General features: G+C 47.0%; 3 protein-coding genes across 3 annotated transcripts in view; 1 reads left to right on the top strand and 2 right to left on the bottom strand.

Moving 5' to 3' along the window:
- Window positions 1-13,754, bottom strand: part of LOC135974464 (maestro heat-like repeat-containing protein family member 1) — a 936,803-nt gene that overhangs the window by 270,598 nt on the left and 652,451 nt on the right. The gene's annotated exons all lie outside the window — the stretch shown is intronic.
- Window positions 1,573-2,855, top strand: LOC112060534 (olfactory receptor 11A1-like). Its single transcript, XM_024111476.3, has one exon. The coding sequence runs from the start codon at window positions 1,672-1,674 to the stop codon at window positions 2,686-2,688; it is 1,017 nt and encodes a 338-aa protein (XP_023967244.2). The 5' UTR covers window positions 1,573-1,671; the 3' UTR covers window positions 2,689-2,855.
- Window positions 6,841-13,754, bottom strand: part of LOC101936579 (von Willebrand factor A domain-containing protein 5A-like) — a 32,640-nt gene continuing 25,726 nt past the window's right edge. Inside the window, exon 19 of the transcript XR_010591686.1 lies at window positions 6,841-8,001. The gene's annotated coding sequence lies outside the window, so the exon portion shown is untranslated. The remainder of the gene's footprint in view (window positions 8,002-13,754) is intronic.

Here is a 13,754-nt window from a genome sequence, read left to right as displayed (position 1 = left end):
TCACCCATGTAGGGCTGTATGAATTTAATGTGCTTCCTTTTGGGCTGTAAATGCACCTGCCACTTTCCAAAAACTTGTAGATAGTCTCCTAGTGGGATTGGGAGTATCTGCAGTCACCTACCTTGACGATGTGGCCATCTTTTCTGATTCATGGGCAGAACACCTGGACCATCTGCAAAAAGTCTTTGAGCACATAAGGGAGGCAGGACTAACTGTTAAGGCTAAAAAGTGTCAAATATGCCTAAACAGAGTGACTTACCTTGGATACCAGGTAGGTCAAGGAACTATCAACCCCCTACAGGCCAAAGTGGATGCTATCCAAAAGTGGCCTGTCCCAAAGTCAAAGAAACAGGTCCAATCCTTCTTAGGCTTGGCCGGATATTACAGGCTATTTGTACCACATTACAGCCAAATCACTCCTGCACTAACAGACCTAACAAAAAAGAAACAGCCAAATGCAGTTCAGTGGACTGAAGAGTGTCAGAAGGCCTTTAACCAGCTTAAAGCGACACTCATGTCTGACCCTGTGCTAAGGGCACCAGACTTTGACAAAACTTTCCTAGTAACCACAGATGCGTCCGAGCATGGTGTGGGAGCAGTTTGAATGCAGGAAGGACCAGACCAAGAATTCCATCCTGTCATGTTTCTCAGGAAATAACTGTCTGAGAGGAAAACCCACTGGTCAATCAGCGAAAAGGAATGCTACGCGATTGTGTACACACTGGAAAAGCTACGCCCATATGTTTGGGGGACGGCATTTCCACCTGCAAACCGACCACGCTGCGCTGAAGTGGCTTCATACCGCCAAGGACAATAACAAAAAACTTCTTTGGTGGAATTTAGCTCTTCAGGATTTTGATTTTGAAATACAACACATTTCAGGAGCTTCTAACAAAGTGGCTGATGCACTCTCCCATGAAAGTTTTCCAGAATCAACTGGTTAAAATCGTCCTTGAAATGTGGAAAATATTGTTAGTTTTTATATAATCAGTAGTATATCTAGGGGTGCATGTGTCTTATTAATTCTGTTTTCTCCTAGAGCTCCAGGAAGAAATTACAGCCATTGTGGAGCAGGCTGTCCAGCACTGTCTATGATTTGGGGGGCGTGTCATGAACATACAGCTAAGGGTAGCATAAAATCCCTCCTTTACCTGTAAAGGGTTAAGAAGCTCAAATAACCTGATTGGCACCTGAGAAAAAGGATCAATAAAGAGGAGAAGATACTTTCAAATCTGTGGGGGAAGGTTTTTGTTGTGTGTTCCTTTGTTCTCTCTGGGACAGCCAGGAACCAGGGCAGGGAAAATACATCTCCTAAAGCCATACCTGCATTTAGCATCTAAGATTACAAATTGTAAGTAATTGGAAGGAAATGCATTAGATTATTTTTTATTTTAGGTTGTGAATTTTCTCTGTGTTAAGAGGGAGGTTTTTCCCTGTTTTGGTAACTTTAAAGTTTTGCCTATAGGGGAATCCTCCCTGTTTTGAATCTGATTACTCTGTAAATTACCTTCCATCCTGATTTTAAAGAGGTGCTTCTTTTACTTTTTCATTACAATAAAGTTCTGTTTTTAAGAATCTGATTGCGTGTTTAGTGTCCTAAAAACCCAAGGGTCTGGTCACTAGAGTTTAGAGTGGGGAGGGAACCCTGACAAGATCAAAAGATCTAATTTCATGGTACAGCCAAATCTTTTGATGTTCATTACTTTTCACTGTCACAGGATGCAGCTCATGGAGAAAGGAGATGCGGAAAATCAAACAGATGTCACCGAATTCATTCTCCTTGGGTTTGGGGATCTCCGTGAACTGCAGATCCTTCTCTTCTTGGTTTTCCTAGTGATCTACATTGTGACCATGTCAGGGAACATCCTTATCATTGCTCTAGTTGTGACGGATCAGCACCTTCACACCCCCATGTACTTCTTCCTGGGCAACTTGTCCTGCCTGGAGACCTGCTACACTTCTGCCCTCCTGCCAAGGATGCTGGTCAGTCTCCTGACTGGGGACAGAACCATTTCTGTTGGGGGTTGCATGACACAGTTTTTTTTCTTTTGTTTTCTAGCAACTGCAGAGTGTTATCTCCTGGCAGCGATGTCTTATGATCGGTATTTAGCCATATGCAAACCACTGCACTATGGAATATGTATGAATGGCAAGTTGTGCCTCCAGCTAGCAGCGGGGTGTTGGATAATTGGATTTCTACCTTGTACAATAACGATGTGTTTTATGTCACAATTAATTTTCTGTGGCCCCAATGAAATGGACCATTTCTTTTGTGATTTCACCCCAATGCTAAAGCTCTCCTGCAGCGACACCAGCCAGATGACGCTGGTTCTTTATATATTTTCCTTCCCAGATGCAGTTTCCCCATTTCTATTAACCTTGACATCCTATGTTTGTATAGTTAGCACCATCCTGAGAATCCCTTCCACCACCGGGAGGCAAAGGGCCTTTTCCACCTGCTCCTCTCACCTCATCGTGGTAACACTTTTCTATGGGACCCTAATGATTGTCTACATGCTACCAAAATCCAGCAACCTGAGAGCCCTGAACAAAGTGTTCTCTGTCTGCTACACAGTCCTGACTCCCCTGGCCAATCCCCTCATCTACAGCCTGAGAAACAGAGAGGTCAAGGAGGCCCTGAGAAAAGCTGTCAGGAAATGTCTGGCCCTCACAAAGAATTCAGACTAGTTGAATGAAATGAGAATCAATCAATCTGGTTTCTATTGTGAAACAAGGAGGGTCTAAGTGGGCCCTGATACAGAAATGCAGTATACAAGACATGTGTGTGCGTACACATACACACACACATATATAAATATAAGAGAGATACAGATGGTTGGAATTTTGCAGGGGGAGGAGGGGAGAGAAGATTTTGACTTTTCATCAAAATAACAAACCTGAAAAATGATTTTTTTCCCCCTTTTTGGCAACTGACATCTGAAAACCTTCAGATGGAAACTGTAAAAAAAAAAAAAAAAAAAAAAAAAAGCACTGTTGTTCTGGCTGTGTTGGTCCCAGAATATTACAAAGACAAGGTGTGACCCTCTGTACCTCAAAATAGCACCCTGGATCCCCATATTCACCACTGTGATATGATTGGTTTCAGAGTAGCAGCCGTGTTAGTCTGTATCTGTAAAAAGAACAGGAGTACTTGTGGCACCTTAAAGACTAACAAATTTATTTGAGCTTTCATGTTTGTTAGTCTTTAAGATGCCACAAGTACTCCTGTTATTTCTGTGATATGATTATGATGTGTTTGGTAGAAAGTATGACTTGGGAGGTATCATTTTGAGAAGTTTTGATCTGCTGAACAGTAATATCCTGTTGAATTGTGGGTACTATCATTGTATGTGATGTTATGAAGTATTGCTAAATGTGTTACTGAAATATAGTGAGGTTTGGAGATATCCAAAGCTGGCCTTTCGGTAACAACAAAGGGGCAACCATCACTGGCCAGACAGGCGTTGATGGCCCATCAAGAAGAATCCACTCTCCCAGAGATTCCACAGAGGTCACCTAAGCAGTGGGTACTGCCCGACCCCACGTCACAGCAAGGATCTTTCTAGCACCTGGAGAGAAAGTATAAGGAGGGTCAATGACATCACCACTTGGCCTCTCTCCTCCACCATCTCAACACCTGCAAGATCGTCTGGAAGACAACGACTTTGAACTGGAGAAGATTGGTCCCAGGCTGGGAAGAGTCTCCACCCTGTGTATAGAGAACTGTGAGCTGACTGTAACATCTATTAGGGTGAGAAACTGTTTGATTCAAATCTTGCTTCATTTGTAGAATTTAGACTGCAAATTTATTTTTATTTCTTCTGTAATCAACTCTGATCTCTATGCCTGCTTCTTATAATTACTTAAAATCTATCTTTCTGTAGTTAATTAATCTGTTTTATATTTTACCTAAAACCATGTGGTTTTGGTTGATGTGCTTGGGGAAATCTCAGCTCAGCTTAACAATGGCTGTTGCACATCTACTTTCATTTTTTGGCATAGTGAATTAATGAATGAGCTTGCACTGTCCAAGGGAGCAGTGTAAGATGGTATATTTCTAGGGTGCAAGGCTGGCGTGATTGGCTGATGCCTCTCTCTGTATAATTCATAACTGGCTTAGAGAACATTCATGCAATGTAACTGGGTGTGGGTCTCCACATGCTGATGGCTGAGTGATCACAGCATTTGGAGGAGTTTGCTGCTTGTCACTGGCATAGTATTGTGAGAGACAGCCCAAGCTGGAGAGTTAAGGGGACACAGCGGTCCCACACCTCCAGGTTGTACCCTGGGGATCCCATCACACAAGGCGGGTCAGGTAATATCTTTTATTGGACCATCTTCTGTTGGTGAGAGACTCAAGCTTATACAGAAGAACTCTTCTTCAGGACTGGGAAATGTACTCAGTGTGTCAGCTAAATACAAGGTGGAACAGATTGTTTAGCATAAGTAGTTAACATATTTCAAGGGATTGCAATAGAGTGAACTCTTTGTGAAAAGTGTTCACCCAGAGGTGAGAGCATAGTGATTGTCTGGTTTCACCCACATAGCTGTTGTCTGGGCATTTGATTCACTGGATGAAGTACATCACATGTCGTGATAGGCACATGTAGGACACATGGATCTTGAAAGGTGTGTTGGGGGGAGTATTACTCATCGTAGCAGTGGAGATATGTCTGCTGCTTTTGCATCTGTTGTTTTGGCAGGATCTGATGCTGCTTTGAGTTGGGGTGTACTGATCTGTGGGGAACTTGTTTTTGATGATGAGCTTGGAAAGGATGGGGGGTTGTTTGAAAGCCAGAAGTGGGGGTTCAGGAAAGATTACTTTCAGGATGTGATCCCCATCAAGTGTGGATTGTAATTGTTTAATGATACTTTTCACAAAGCGATCACTCTAAATCTGACCTCTCACTCCTCATTCTCAAAGAAATCTGCACAACCCCATCAAAAGATGAGCCTGGGAACTTAAATTCATAACATTGCAAGACACTAAAGATCATGAACTGAATAGTTACTCTAGATTTATGGCTTATTACTACAAACTGTAACCAACTAACCCCCTCCCCCAACACACACACACACACCCCTGCCTTTCCGGCCCTCCCTTCCATGACTGGAAGGGTGTTAAAGGACCATTTCAACTTGAATGGTCTCTTGAAATGTTTGTTAACTACTTATGATAAACTGTCTGTTCCACCTTGTATTTAGCTGTGATACTGAGTTCATTTTCCAGACTGAATAAGAGCTCTGTGGAAGCTCAAAAACTTGTCTCTCTCACCAACAGCAGTTGGCCCAATCAAAGATATCACCTCACTCATCTTGTCTCTCTCTCTCAAAAAACGTTCTGTTGTTTTCAGTTTTGTTTCAAAAAGTTAAAATCTTTGGAGGTGGTTTGCACTGTGCTCCTTTCTACTCAGCTGAGGAAAGAGAGAGGGGTCCAGAATCACAATCACACCCCCCCCCCCCCACTTAGGTCTGTTCCTTAGGGAAAGTCTAAGGAGGGGAGAAAGGTCCCCAGCCCCACATACGGTGAAGTTGGGATGCTGGTGCCAGGGTAAAAGGGTTAGGGGCCCTGTGGGGGGGGTTGGGGTGAACCCCAGGGGACCGGAGTGACTGAAGAAGGGAGAGAGGGATTGGTGTAGCCAGGAGCTGTGGACATTCGGGTAGATGGGTAGGGAAAGTATAGGGTTAGTTGGTATCGTGCATGCAACAGTGAAGGGGTTGTTGTGACACAGAGGCTCATTGGTGCCAACTGGCAAAGAGTTTGCTGTTTACAAGCAACTCCTGTCTCAGACCTGAAAAACTCACAACAACTAATACATCACTTTCATGGTGTTTATCTATAAAGGGTAACATCCAAGGTGTCCATTGAAAGCTTGTAACGTATCAATACTCAATTTTTGTGAGATGTACACACGGGTAATATTTAGGGAATAATGTAGCTATACTGAAAATTTTGCCTTTATGGTCTTGGAGTAAGAGTTAGCAGGGAATCATGTGTCTCAATGATGGCCAATTTAACTGGGAGGGAGTTGTCCTCCTCCCTGGCTCGTCTATTATGTAATGTATCACTCAATTGTCTACCTTTGCATCAATCCAGAACAATCAACAGAAAGCCAAAGACACTATAAACATCAAAACCCCATGGAAGTGAAAAAGACGATATGACAGTGAGGGGCCGGCCCTGTCCAGGAATAAAGACAAAAGACTGAGTCTGTATATCACAGGAGAAAGAGACTCTGCACCCGTTTGGTGAGGAGGTACCTTGCCGAGCAGGGGTGCTTTATGAAAGATTAGGTCCTAGCTCCTTGGGCCAGCAATCACTGTGAGAGACTGAACTTTGGGGTGAGAATCTACGTCATTAGATAGGAAAGATGACCATTAGTAAGCACAGGCCCTAGTTTGTATTTTATGATTTTGTTTTGTATGTAGCCTTTTGTTTCTGTCACTCACGCTTGTTTCTGGGTGAATCTCTGTTCTTTCTTAAATAAATTCACTTTTGTTTTACTGTGACTGAACTCAAGTGCTGTGTGACAGAGGACCGGGGGTGGGGGGGAAGGTGAAACTGAGGTCTTTGGGAATCCAGCGATTGGGGTGGATGCCAGAAGGGGGACTTTGAAGGGACGCAGGAGTGAGGGTGCATTGATTGTCAGCCTGCAGGGCTGGTGGAGCCCAGAGGAGAGTGGCTGATGGGCTGGTTGTGTCAGGAGCTCCCACTCAGCCAGCACAGGCAAGACTCCCTCGTGTTGGAGGGAGGGGGTAACAAGGCAACTCCCAGCCCTGGGCACCCCGAGAAGCATCAGAGTTGTAAAAGTAAAAAGAACGAGGAGTACTTGTGGCACCTTGGAGACTAACAAATTTATTTGACCATAAGTTTTTGTGGGCTAAAGCCCACTTCATCAGATGCGTGCAGTGGAAAATACAGTAGGAAGATATATACACATATATACATATACACACACTAAGAACATGAAAAAAATGGGGGCTGCCATATCAACTCTAATGAGACTAATCGATTAAGGTGAGCTATTATCAGCAGGAGAAAAAAATTTTTAGTGATAATCAGGATGGCCCATTTCAAACAGTTGACAAGAAGGTGTGAGTAACAGTAGGGGGGAAATTAGCATGGGGAAACAGTTTTTAGTTTGTGTAGTGACTCAGCCACTCCCAGTCTTTATTCAAGCCTAATTTAATGGTGTCCAGTTTGCAAATTAATTCCAGTTCTGTAGTTTCTCGTTGGAGTCTGGTTTTGAAGTTTTTTTGTTGAATAATTGCGACTTTTAGGTCTGTAATCGAGTGACCAGGGAGACTGGAGTGTTCTCCGACTGGTTTTTGAATGTTATAATTCTTGACGTCTGATTTGTGTCCATTTATTCTTTTACGTAGAGACTGTCCAGTTTGGCCAATGTACATGGCAGAGGGGCATTGCTGACACATGATGGCATATATCACATTGGTAGATGTGCAGGTGAATGAGCCTCTGATAGTGTGGCTGAAGTGATTAGGTCCTATGATGGTGTCCCCTGAATAGATGTGTGGACAGAGTTGGTGATGGGCTTTGTTGCAAGGATAGGTTCCTGGGTTAGTGTTTTTGTTGTATGGTGTGTGGTTACTGGTGAGTATTTGCTTTAGGTTGGGGGGGGGCTGTCTGTAAGTGAGGACTGGCCTGTCTCCCAAGATCTGTGATAGTGAGGGATCATCCTTCAGGATAGGTTGTAGATCCTTGATGATGCGCTGGAGAGGTTTTAGTTGGGGGCTGAAGGTAACGGCTAGTGGCGTTCTGTTACTTTCTTTGTTGGGCCAGTCCTGTAGTAGGTGACTTCTGGGTACTCTTCTGGCTCTGTCAATCTGTTTCTTCACTTCAGCAGGTGGTACTGTAGTTGTAAGAACGCTCGATAGAGATCTTGTAGGTGTTTGTCTCTGTCTGAGGGGTTGGAGCAAATACGGTTGTATCTTAGAGCTTGGCTGTAGACAATGGATCGTGTGGTGTGATCTGGATGAAAGCTGGAGACATGTAGGTAAGTATAGTGGTCAGTAGGTTTCCGGTATAGGGTGAATTTTAGAGCACTTGGAGTCATTCGCTTAACAAGAAGGGCTTCCCAACCTTGGCTAGGGCAGAGCTGCCCTGGTTCTTCATTACTGTAGGAAGCAGGGGGGAGGGGGGGAATCCAACCATCCATCAGCAGCGGAGTGGGCTCGGAGAGGTGGGAAGTGGCCCACTCATCTCCATGAGAGGTTCTCAGCTGAAAGAGAACACCCAGGGGGGCTCAATACAGCCTTAAAGCACAGCTCTGAGACACGTGAACTGCCCCCATTCACTTCAGTGGGGGTTCCCCTCCCCCCTCCCCAGAGCTGGAGAGTTTCTGGTGCATCAAGCACACCCGTTTGCAGCAGTGTGTCCTTGGCACATGCCCCAAGCCTGCCTGTTCTCAGCTCTCCCATCCAGAGGGGCAAGGGCTCCCCAGGCTCACAGAAAGGCAAGCTCCACCCAAACCTGATTCACGTAGGAGGAGACAAGGAGAAGGGGTCAGACCCCCATAGGTAGGTAGGAAGGGCCCTCCCTCCCCCAAAAATATTGCAGTGCTGTGTGGGGACTATAAATTGGACTGGCCAGGACATCTCTGTGAATGCGCATTAGCTAGCCCTGACCTTAGTGCAGACACACACAGCCTTTTACTGCCATTTAGCTGGTTGTGGACATCCACTTTGCCAGTGGTGGACCCAGGTCCCCCTGCTACCCCGGCTTCCACCCCAGGTACCCTCTGACTAGCACGCTAGGCCTGCTCAGTCTCAGACCCCGTTGTTGCAGCCCAGCGCTCTATCTCCTTGCCTAACTCTGGGTTCATCCCTGGAGCTGCCTCTACACCCGTTGGCTACTTCACTCCTCTAGGCCTCTTGTAAGACTCCCTAGTTTAGGGCAGAACTTCAGGGCTTATTAGCCCCCTGGATCTCCTGGAACTCCTCCTTATCCCAGGCCAACTCCCTTTCTCCTCAGGGAACAACTGCAGACATCCTGCCTCCCAGCAGCTCATTCCTGCTTGGGCTTCCTGACTTGATAATGCTACCCCAGCTTCTCCCGTAGCTGGGCTTCATCTGCCATTGGGCCCTATAAAGCCCTGGTTTCCCTCCATACGCAGCATCTAAGGTTAATTGGCCCCTCCCAGCCCACATTAACCCACTCAGGGCTTGTGTGGGGTGGACACCCCATCACACCCACAAACCCAGTGCAATTTTCATGAGATCAAAGCACCTTACAAAGGAAGAGAAGTGTGGCTAACCCCCTTTTGCAGATGGGGAAACCAAGGCACGGAGGGGTCATGCGATTTGCCCAGGGTCACCCAGCGGGTCAGTGGTAGGCATGGAAATAGATGGCAGGCTCCCAGCTCCCCAGCCACTGCCTCCCATGACATAAACACCAATTTAGTGAAGAAAATGATAGAGCCTGGGATTGTCAAAGGGGCTCAGGGGGGCCAGCTGAAATTCCAGGGGAGCTGGGCCCCTAAATCCCCCTCAAAGTCCTTCAAAAATCCCACCCTAATAGAGGGGATATTATATCACTTTTTTTTTTTTTTTTTTTTTTTTGCATGTGTTTATTCTCCTTGGCATGAGTCAGGAGAGATTCTCTTGCCGTGAACAGTGAGGTTTTTACCCACAAAAGCTTATGCCCAAATAAATCTGTTAGTCTTTAAGGTGCCACCAGACTCCTTGCTGTTTTTGACAATGCTGTTAACTAAGGCGAATGGAGCGTTAACTCATAGAGATACATGTGTGATTAATTCAAAAGTTAGCATAGGAACATGCAGGCTTTTGGGGGGTTTTCCCCAGGTCAGACTGGCAGAGAGCCTAGGGGGGTTTCGCCTTCCTCTGCAGCATGGGGCATAGGTCACTTGCTGGCTTGAACTAGTGTAAGTGGTGGATTCTGTCACTTGAAGTCTTTAAATAAAGATTTGAGGACTTCAGTAACTCAGCCAGAGGTTGGGGGTCTATTCCAGGAGTGAGTGGGTGAGGTTCTGTGGCCTGCGATGTGCAGGAGGGCAGACTAGATGATCATGATGGTCCCTTCCTGCCTTAAAGTCAAAGTGATCTCATGGGGGGGAAACTGAGGCAACACACAGCAGAGCCACACTCAGCTGCAAGGAGGTGCTGCAGGAGGCAATGGTGTCCTTCTATACAACCTGGATCAATTTCATTTGAAACATGTTAATTTTACTAATGCCCTGCTTAGGACAAAAATATATTTAAAAAAAAAAAAAAAAAAAAGGCTGCTTCGTTATGTGCTCGTTAAAACCATTCCCATAAGCAAACCTTCTAAGAAGAACTCTCTCCAATTAGCCTGCAGCATCTGTGAGTGAACAGAGACCTACAAGAGGACACACCGGTCATTAGAACTTCACATGGCTTAATGAGCGCTCCGAGAAGGGCTCAGCCCAGCACAGGGCTGGGCCCGGCCTGGAGAGCTGACAACCCTCTCGAGGAATTATGGACCAGCAGCAGAAACAAAGTTACTTGTTGCTTTAATGGGTCCCGCTGAGGGCCATTAGAATGGCAACGCTGCCGGGAAATGCCGGTCTCTGTGGCAGTCTCGTGGGGGCTGATTAGAACAGAAAGTCAGAGGCATTGATTAAAATTAGACAAAGGAAGGGACAGGTCTGTTCCTATGGCAGATAGCCCTGATGGGAAAGCCAAAGGGGTCGAGCCGTTCATTCCTAGCGCCCGTGACAGGTGATCCCTCCCTTTGTAAATTCCATCAGACCCCCAGGAAGGGAGGGAATGTGAGGGGGTTGAGGGGGTGGCTGCAGTGAAACAGACAGGTAAACAAACCTCAGTTTCCCAGGAGATTAGCAAAGGCAGCACGGCCCAGAGGCAGTGAGCAAAAGGCAATTCCGGGTTTCTAGGCCTCACTGACTGATGGGCATTGCTGTGCTGCCCACAACCCCAGGCTCTGCCAATGTCCTCGCTCCTAACCCACAGCCCCCTTCTCCCCCACCCCATTCCATCTCTGGGCTCACACACACACAGCTGTGCTGGTGCCCCTCAATCCTGATCTGCAGCCCCCTGCTGTCCCAGCCCTGACTCCCTTACAGCTCTGCTGACGGATCTCAGCCCTGACCTACAATACCCCTGTTGTGCCTGTCCTAACGCTGCCCATACATCACAGAAATGAGCTATCATTGCTGCCCTGCCCCAAACACACAGCGCTGATGATTCCCCTCCACCCTGACCCTCTGCGATCCAAGTTCACTGCTCCCCACCCCCCCACAGAGCTCTGTTAATGCACCACTGTTGTGATCCGCAGCTCTCCTCCTGCAGCATTCCCCTCCTGTCTGCAGCACACAGGCTAAGGAGCCTGGCCCAGGCCCTGCATCCTCAGAGCTCTGGTATTTCTGTGGAGTTCTGAGCTGCAGCAGCCCCTGCCAGGCCAGGCCCGGGCCAGAACTGAGCTGTCTCCATGCATCACAAAGCAGCTTGCACTCCCCCCTCTCCCCACACACACTCACAAAGAATAGGTGTCCTTCCTTCCAAGAGGGCGCAGAAGGGAAATACGCACCCCACCCCCACACACCGAGCAAGAGAAGAGGACAGCAGGGTTGCATGCACCTACACCCACACACTGAGCAGGGGACAACAACAAGACACACACACACAAATACACAGCAGATCCCAGAGCCTCAGGCAGGGGGAACAGCCTCACACACATACTGTCCCAGATCCACAGGATCGGTGCTGCAGCCCCAGCTTTGGACCAGTCCCTTGGGGCCAGACCCCCAAAGAGTCTCACTCTCCCTTCAGGGGAGGCCATGTGGCCTCACCACCTGCTGGACTGACCCTCTGGGGCTCCAGCCCCCCTGCTTCATCCTGTGAGCTCTGTCCAGCGGAGTCAGACTCCTGGGAGAGACGTGTCCACTTGGCAGGGACTCGAGCGCCTCCCCCAGGATTCGTAGTGACACTCAGGCAACGTTTGCGAAACAGTTGGGTTTATTAGTCACGTGGACACAGCCTAGGAAGCTCTTAGGTTAGTACAAAGAAATCAAGGTGAAAATGTCATCCGTTCTGGTCAGCCCGGGGCCCCGCCGAGCCGGCGTGAACCCCGTGTCCAGGCTGTGTCTGTGTGTGTCTGTCTGACCTCCGTAGTCAGTTCCTATGAGAGAGAGAGCGCGCATCCAGAAGTCACCTCTGACCCCCCAGCTCACCCCTTCCCAGTCCTTCATTCTCCAGGTTGGGGGGAGGGGGTGTCTTTGCTCAGCTTCCCTGTGAGAAGAGGGGGAATCCAGGCAGCACTGGCATTGTCTCTCTGGTCCCCTTGTTCCTCTTGGTCAGTTTCAACCAGTTCCTTAAGGACTCTTCATGCCTCCCAGACAGGGAGCTGCCACACACACTCCTGTGTCTTTTAGTCTTTCCTGAAAACACAGGTAGTCCTTCCCCCCCCCCCCCCCCACTGAGTAACCACGCCCCAGATAGGGGAAACCGAGGCACGTAGCGGGGTCATAAATATATCACCAAAAATTCCCCCTTCCTCACATATACACAGAGTAATAGATCACCAAAAATGTTTAAGCTTCTGTTATAGTTCTGGGTCTTCATAGTGTGAATTAGAATTAACCTCTGTGACTTAATTGGGGCTAATGCAGCTCTACATTGGGGCATCTGAGACCCTGATTTTCTCCACAGGTCAGTTTCTAACCTTGTTCTCACTGGTGTAAGTTTGGAGAAGAAGAAGAAGAAGAATTCATCATAATAGTTTGGAGCACGTGATGGGGATCCAGAGACCTTAGCTTTAATATTGGAGCTGGCCCTGACTTCCTTTGTGACCTCAGCCAAATCACTTAGGCAAAAGTTTTCAAACTCAGGTGCCTAAAGGTAGCCAGCAAAAATCCCTATTAATCAAAGTGGCCAGACTTGTAGGTGTGTTGGGCACCTGCATTTCTCAGTGACCTGTCTGGGAGCCAGGGCTGCCCAGCCATCCTGAAAAAAAAAAAAAAAAAAACAGACTAAAACAGAAACATTAAGGCTAAGATTTTCAAACTGCCTAAGGGATTTGGATGCCCAATTGCTATTCATTTCTAGGGGAGTTAGGCACCTAACTTGTTTAAGCACTTGTGAAAATTCCACAAAGCACCTAAATGCTTTTAAAATCTGCCCCTCTGGACACTGGGATTAGATGATTTTGAAAGTGTGACCCAGCCCCTCTCTGTGCCTCGGTTTCCCCCAAATGGGGCTGGGGCTCAGGTCTACAGTTGTACCAAATGAGAGCTAAGTTTGGCACTTTGAATTTCAATGGGATTTGGACATCTAGCTTCTATAAAGCTGCTTTCAATCGGATTTAGGTGCCTAATTCCAGCCTAATTATTAACAACTTTAGGTCCCCAAATTTGAAAATGTTGGCCACAAATCAATTGATCAAATACTTAGCATGTGCTAAACTCTTCCTTAATCTGTTCATTTGGGAAAAGCAGAGGTTGCAATTTTCATTGAGGAGCAGGACACTTAATGCTAAACGATTGTTTTGAACAGCTTGGATCACAATTTCGCTAGGAGACTCATGGATTCCCAGCTGTTCTAAGGCCAGAAGGGACCACAGTGATATAGTCTGTTCTGTTCATAGCATAGGCCAGAGACCCTACCCTCTGACCCCAGCGGGGAGATGACGGCTGAGCATGTGTTTGAGGCATTGGACTGGCCCTTGGAACTCGCAGTTCAGTTCCTGGCTTTTCCCCAGACTCCCTGTGTGGCACTGAGCAGGTCACTTAGGTTGATGT

The sequence above is a fragment of the Chrysemys picta genome, chromosome 12, assembly GCF_011386835.1.
Source record: "Chrysemys picta bellii isolate R12L10 chromosome 12, ASM1138683v2, whole genome shotgun sequence".
NCBI lineage: Eukaryota > Metazoa > Chordata > Testudines > Emydidae > Chrysemys > Chrysemys picta.
This window is presented reverse-complemented; position numbering and strand designations above follow the sequence as displayed.

Excerpts from the sequence above, each read along its gene's own strand:
- LOC112060534 (XM_024111476.3), top strand. The coding sequence starts at position 1,672 with ATGGTACAGCCAAATCTTTTGATGTTCATTACTTTTCACTGTCACAGG.